General features: G+C 36.4%; 1 protein-coding gene across 1 annotated transcript; it reads right to left on the bottom strand.

Annotated features, from left to right (window-relative positions):
• Positions 1-5,547: 5,547 nt before the first annotated feature.
• On the bottom strand, positions 5,548-6,489 carry LOC100956594 (olfactory receptor 6C76). Its single transcript, XM_012805498.1, has one exon. It carries the CDS (start codon positions 6,487-6,489, stop codon positions 5,548-5,550), a length of 942 nt encoding a protein of 313 aa, XP_012660952.1.
• Between the last annotated feature and the right edge of the window lie 254 nt (positions 6,490-6,743).

Genomic DNA, 6,743 nt, shown 5'->3' with positions numbered 1-6,743 from the left:
TTATTTTTTCCTTTTTTTCTTCTTTTTCACTGCTTGTTCTTTATCCTTATGTTCCTTTAGGCCTTATATCAAGAGGCCACTTAAACATCTAGGCTCTCAGACAAGGCAATTCATAGCAATGGTGGCAGTGAGAAGGAAAAGTAGAGGGAGTAAGTGAACAAGAAGAAAACACACATGAGAAAGAACCAACAGAAAAATTCTGGCAACATGAATAACAAAACCAGAGCAACTCTCTCAAAGCACCATGAAACAGCTACTGCAAAGGACTCTACATATAAAGAAGTAATGGATATGATGGAAAGGGAACATAACATATGGGTGGTAAAGGCAATAAAGGGAATTGACAAGAAAGTGGAAAAACAGAACCAAAAAATGGATGAAAGATATGAAGGATATAAAAAGGATATGGCAGAGCTTAAGGAAATAAAAGAGTCAGTCAGGGAACTTAAGATGCAGTAGAAAGTATCAATAACTGATTAGACCATGGAGAAGAAAGAATCTCTAAGCTGGTGCATAAAGTTCATGAGCTAACCCAGGTAGTTAAAGAGAAAGAAAAGAAGACAGAGAGGAAGCAGAGCATCACTCAGAGAATTATGGGACTTCATGAAACAATCAATCATATGAATTATAGGCATTCCTGAAGGGGAAGAAGAATGTCCCAAAGGAATGGAAACCCTACTGGAGTATATTATAAATGATAACTTTCTAGGTTTCATTAAAGTTACAGAAACTCTCCTTTCATAGGAATATCAAAACCAGGGTTTCTTGACACAAAAAAAGTATCTTAAACACATTTTGTAATGAACCTGTTGAAAATCAAGACAAAAGTGAAAATTTTGCAAGCAGTCAGGAGTAAGTACCAACTGACTGACAGGAGCAGATCCAGGAGAGTGACAACAGACTTCTCAACTGAAGCTTTTGAAGCCAGAGAAAAGAGAGAATCTACATTTAACCTATTTAAAGAAAACAATTTTCAGCACAGAATTCTATACCCTGCTAAACTATGCTTCAAAATTGATGGAGAAGTAAAATATTTTGCTGATGAAAAGATATAAGAGACTTAAATATGATCCTAGAACAAATGGGCTTAATAGACATACACAGAACAACAAACTGTTTGAAAAGAAAATTAAGAAAACAGTTTGATTTGCAATAGTATGAAAAGTAATAAAATACTTAAAATACTTAGGAATAAACCTAATTAAGAAGAGGAGAGACCTATATACTGAAAATTTAAAAAAATGATGAATGAAATAAAAGAAGGCACAAAAAAATGGAAAGATATCCTATGTCATGGATTGAAAGACTTAATAGTGCTAAATTGCTCTACTCAAAGTGAGCTACAGATTCAGTGCCATCCATGTTAAAATCTCAATGGCATTTTTCACAAAGATAGAAAGAAGTCCTAAAATTGACCATTCTTAAATATTGAAACTACTCCTGGAAAGAAAAATGAAGTTGGAGACATCACACTTACTGATGTCAAAATATCTTACAAAACTACAGTAATTAGAACAGTATGGTACTTGCATAAAGTAAGACATGTAAATCATCAAAACATAATAGAGAGCTCAGAAGTAAACCCATGCATACATAGTCAACTGATTTATGAAGGTGCCAAGATTTCATGATGAGAAAGGGTAATGTCTTCAACAAATAAGGTTGGGAATGATGGATTTCCATACACACAAAAATGAAACTAGACTCTTATCTTACACACAAAAGTGAACCCAAAATGGATTAAAGACCTGAATATGAGACTTGAAACTGTACAACTACTGGGAGAAAACACGGAGAAAGTGTCATGACATTGGTTTTGTCAATGATTTCTTGGATATGATTCTGAAAGCTCAGCTAACAAAAGCAAAAACAGGCAAATAAGAATATATCAAACTAAAAAACTTCTGACAACATAAGAAACACCAAAAGCTATGTTGAATAGCTTAATATAACCATGTTAGATTGTATAAAAAAAAATAAGCACATTGTACCCCACATATGCATGAATGTATTCATGATCTACGTGTATTTGACTTAATTTAAAAAAAAAGAAGAAACACCAGAGTAAAAAGACAATTGATGCAATAGAGGAAAATATCTGCAAGCCATTTATCTGATAAAAAGTTAATATCCAAAATATAAAAGAAAGCCATGTAACTCAGAGCAAAAAAAAAAATTAATTAATAGCAAAGGACCTGATTACACATCTTTCAGAAGAAGACATAAAACTGACCAACAGGTATATCAAAAAGATGTTCTTTGTTAGTAATCATTCATAAAATACAAATAAAAACCACAATGAGATATCATCTCACACTTGTTATGATCTCTATTATAAAACAATAACAACAACAAAAGGTAACAAATGGTGCTCAGGAGATAAGGAAGTTAGGACTGCTGGACACTGTTAGCAGAAATGTGAAATGATGCAGTCATTATTCATATGCAGAGAAGTATGGGTGTTGTTCCATCAATTGAATAAATTCTGAACTACCATATTTCTGTATACATACATGTTTGTGTGTATATATGAGAACTGACTGGAAAATATTTACCCATGTATGTCTTTATTTTTCATATTACGTGGTTGATACTTTCTGGAGCAGTCTCTCTCTTTCTAAAAATAGTTGAAATAAGGATCTTGAAGAGATATTGTACATTCATGCACATTGCATCATTTTTACAATGAGCAAAATATGAAAACAACATAAATGTCCATCTATTAATAAGTGGATAAAGAAAATGTATCATCTGCATACAATGGGATGTTATTCAGGCTGAAATAAGAATGATGTATTGCCATATGTGACAATATGGATGAACCTTAAGGATGTTATACTAAGACAGATAAGACAGTCATAGAAGGACAAACATCTCATCCTTCCACATATATGAGGCACCCTAAGATCATCAAACTCATGAAAAACAAGACCGCATGATGTTGCCAGGGCTCAGGGAGGCTGGGGGAACATGGAGTTGCTGTATTGAAATATTTTACAAAGGTTAAATCAGAGCTTGCAGCCTAATGAACTGTTATGTGACAGGAGACTATCTACTTTACAGAAGGAGGAAGCGTAATACAAGCCAATGACATTATGATAACATTAAAAACAAGAAGCATGCAATAGGGATTGAGAGTAATCACAGGTCATGCTGTCACCCTCTGTGCGAATTACTCTTTCCAGCTCCTGAGCTAAGTAGAATCTTCCTAGTTTGTGCAAGTTTTCTTTACATTTTAAATCCATTAAATCCTGTCCTTTTGTTCTCTTAACATGGTTTATTTTCTTCTTAATGTTAATTTAGCAACAAATATCTTCCCACATAATACCATAGGCAAAATTTATTAATGCTATCAGATAGTATATTATCTGGATATAGATTATTAAATCAAAACCTTAGGTAAGTAAGATCCTCAGTGTCATTCATAAGGCAAAAGTTTTTGCTTCCTGAGAAATTTTTTTTTTTTTTTTTTGAGACAGAGCCTCAAGCTATCCCCCCTGGGTAGAGTGCCATGGCATCACGCTCACAGCAACCTCCAACTCCTGGGCTCAAGCGAGTCTCCTGCCTCAGCTTCCCAAGTAGCTGGGACTACAGGCGCCCGCCACAACGCCTGGCCATTTTTTTTTTTTTTTTTTTTTTTTGGTTGCAGCCATCATTGTTGTTTGGCGGCCCTGGCTGGGGATTCGAACCTGCCACCTTAGGTGTATGTGGCTGGTGCCTTAGCCGCTTGAGCCACAGGCTCCGAGCCCCTGAAGAAATTTTTTATAGAAATGTGATTACATGAAATTGCCCTTTCTTTAAGCAATAGCATTAACAAGAAAAGTCTACTCTCATGAAATTTTTCTTAATGTCATAGTGTTATATTAATTCATTTTCCTTGTATAGCACTTATATAATAAATCACTCTCAAGACTTCCAATAATTATCTTTAATTTTTTTTAATACTTTTTTAGAGACAGGGTCTCGCTGTCACACAGGCTAGAGTGCAGTAGATTGAGTTGTAGTTCATTGCAAACTCCTAGGCTGAAGTGATCCTCCTGCTTCAGCCTCCTGAGTAGCTGGAAATATAGTTGTATACCACCAGACCTGGCTTTTCTAAATTTTTTTTTTAATAATAAAGAGGATCTCTGTATGTTATCCAGGCCTGTCTTCAACTCCTGGCCTCAAGTAATCTTCCTCCTTGATATAAGGCAGGTGGCTTCCTGGCTTGGGCTGTGATGGGATGCCTGGGAGGACTTGCCACACAGAAGCCAGGGGTGTTGGTGCAGTGAGGTGTGGGGAGATGAGGGCTGGAGAATCAAGTGCCAGGAAGCTGGCAGGTCTCTAGTTAGTTAAGGGAAAATATGGCATAGCCCACGTTGTTCTAACCCTAGAACCACCCTTGGACCAAGAGAGCCCTCCTCTGGCTGCGCTACTCCCCTGTGAGCATTTCACAGGCCTAACCATGATACAGGGTTCCCCAACTCAGGGCTGAAGAGGGACTCCCCCTCAATTTCCTAGGAGTGAAAAATTTCATGTAAGTTTCCTAGGCCTGGGCAATTTCATGAAGAGACCAACTCATTCACCTAGCTCCTAGCAGAAGGGACTCTATCCATTCATTAATGTGCTCATTCACTTTATCCTAGAGGAAGGGAGTATATCCATTTATTTGTTACCAAGTCCTGGCCAAACATTATTACAAGGGACTTTGCTACATATACCAAAGGACCCAGTTGGAGATTTTCCAAGTTGGGTCTTTCCTTCTGCCAGAAGCTCTTTTTCTATATTCTCTTCTGTGTAATAGATCCTATCTTACCACTGATCTGTGGTCTGTGGGTTCATTCTTCTAATCCCCGAGACCAAGGACCCACTGAAGAAAGAAATTTTGGTAACAACTTGGCCTCCCAAAGTGTTGGGATTATAAGCATGAACCATCATGCCTGCAAAAATTATTTTATCTCTTACTGATTTGTTATGATGAGATATAGAATTCAACTTTTAAATTTTACATAGAAGATAAGTAAGTTGATTATTAAATTTAATGTTCAATATAAAAATGAATGTTCTTCTTTTCCAAATTGTTTAGTTCTTTGTTTTCCTCTTTTTACTATACCTGAGATATTCCATCTTCTTATATGGCAGAGTTTCCTTTATGTACCATTTAAAAAAATTACAAAGAATATGCACACACAGAGAAACACATGCATACACACATATGTGAGTAAAAACATATATGTACATTTTTATAAATACAGGAAAAAAATACAAAGCTCATTTTTATGTTCAAACAATATGTGCCGTGTAGTACCATCAATGTGTTATTACTAGAAGTGCATAAATTAATATGTAAAGTGACTTTAGTCCTATTTTTGAAGCACACCATATGAAAATACATCAGATTATTTCACATAATTGTGTGCCAAAATTTACTAAAGGGCTTGAATGTCATAAAATTAAATACCAAATAGCAAAAACAGCTGGATTTTTGAGAAAACAGAAAAGAACTGAAACTATGAAAAGTTTATTGGTTTCTGGTTAAACTTGTGAGTGTTCAGTTGAAAATTGGATTCAGATCAGTTTTTTTGAGGAAAATATTTTTCTTACAGCATCCTTAAATGCTTGCTTCACCTGCTGATTCCTCAGAGTGTAAATAAATGGATTTAGCATAGGAGCAACAGAGGTATTGAGCACAGCCACGCCTTTTGTCAAAGCAACTCCTTCCTTTGCTGATGTCTTCACACACATAAAGATGCAGCTCCCGTAGGAGATAGAGACAACAATCATATGTGAGGAACAGGTGGAGAAGGCCTTTTTTCTTTGCTGAGCTGAGGGGAATCTCAGAATTGTTCTCAGGATGTAAGTGTAGGAGAGAATGACTAACGTTAAAGTGGACATGAGAGTAAACAAAGCTAAAATAAAGCTCATGAGCTCTAGAGTACTGGTGTCTGTGCAAGAGATTTGCAACAAAGGAGCAGAGTCACAGGTGAAGTGGTCAATGACATTGGAGTCACAGAAATCCAGCTCTAAGCCCATGGCCAGAGGTGGGAAAATTACCAAGAAACCAGCCAGCCAAGAGCTGATTATAAGCTGGTGGCAGATCTTGTTACTCATGATGGTCGTGTAATGCAGAGGCTTGCAGATAGCCACATAGCGATCATAGGACATAGAGGCCAGGAGGAAAAACTCTGTTGACCCGAGGAAGATAAAGAAAAACAGCTGAGCTGCACAGGCATTATAGGATATGGACTTGTCCCCAGTTAGAATGGTGATCAAAAACCTAGGATTACAGACAGAAGTAAATGAAATTTCTAAGAAGGAGAAGTTTCTGAGGAAGAAATACATGGGGGTCTTCAGGTGAGGGTCCAGCAGGGTAAGAGTGATGATAGTTAGATTCCCACAAACACTCAGTATGTATGTGACAAATAAGAAGAAGAAAATCACAAGCTGTAAATTTGGATCATCTGTCAGACCCAGGAGGATGAAATCAGTCACAGATGTTCTGTTTTTCATTTCTGATGGTTGATTTCTGTCAGATAGTACTAATAAAATCAACATGGAAAACAATAAAATAAGGCATTGAAAGTGAGATTATACAGAGGGTGCCAAAAAATGTATACACACTTTAAGAAAGGAAAAACCTGCATTAAAATTGCAACACTCAATTACACTCAATAACAAAAGATGAATACAAGTGACATTTGACTTCTATAATTTAAAAGAGGTGCCCAGAGCGGTTACCATCGGCATCCAGAGACTTGTGAATA

Source organism: Otolemur garnettii, unplaced genomic scaffold (assembly GCF_000181295.1).
Source record: "Otolemur garnettii isolate 467f Iridium unplaced genomic scaffold, OtoGar3 scaffold00043, whole genome shotgun sequence".
In the NCBI taxonomy this organism is placed as follows: domain Eukaryota; kingdom Metazoa; phylum Chordata; class Mammalia; order Primates; family Galagidae; genus Otolemur; species Otolemur garnettii.
The sequence above is the reverse complement of the archived record's forward strand: the minus strand, read 5'-3'. Positions and strand labels throughout refer to the sequence as shown.

Bases quoted from the DNA above. Each gene is read 5' to 3' on its own strand.
- LOC100956594 (XM_012805498.1), bottom strand. From the start codon at position 6,489: ATGAAAAACAGAACATCTGTGACTGATTTCATCCTCCTGGGTCTGACA.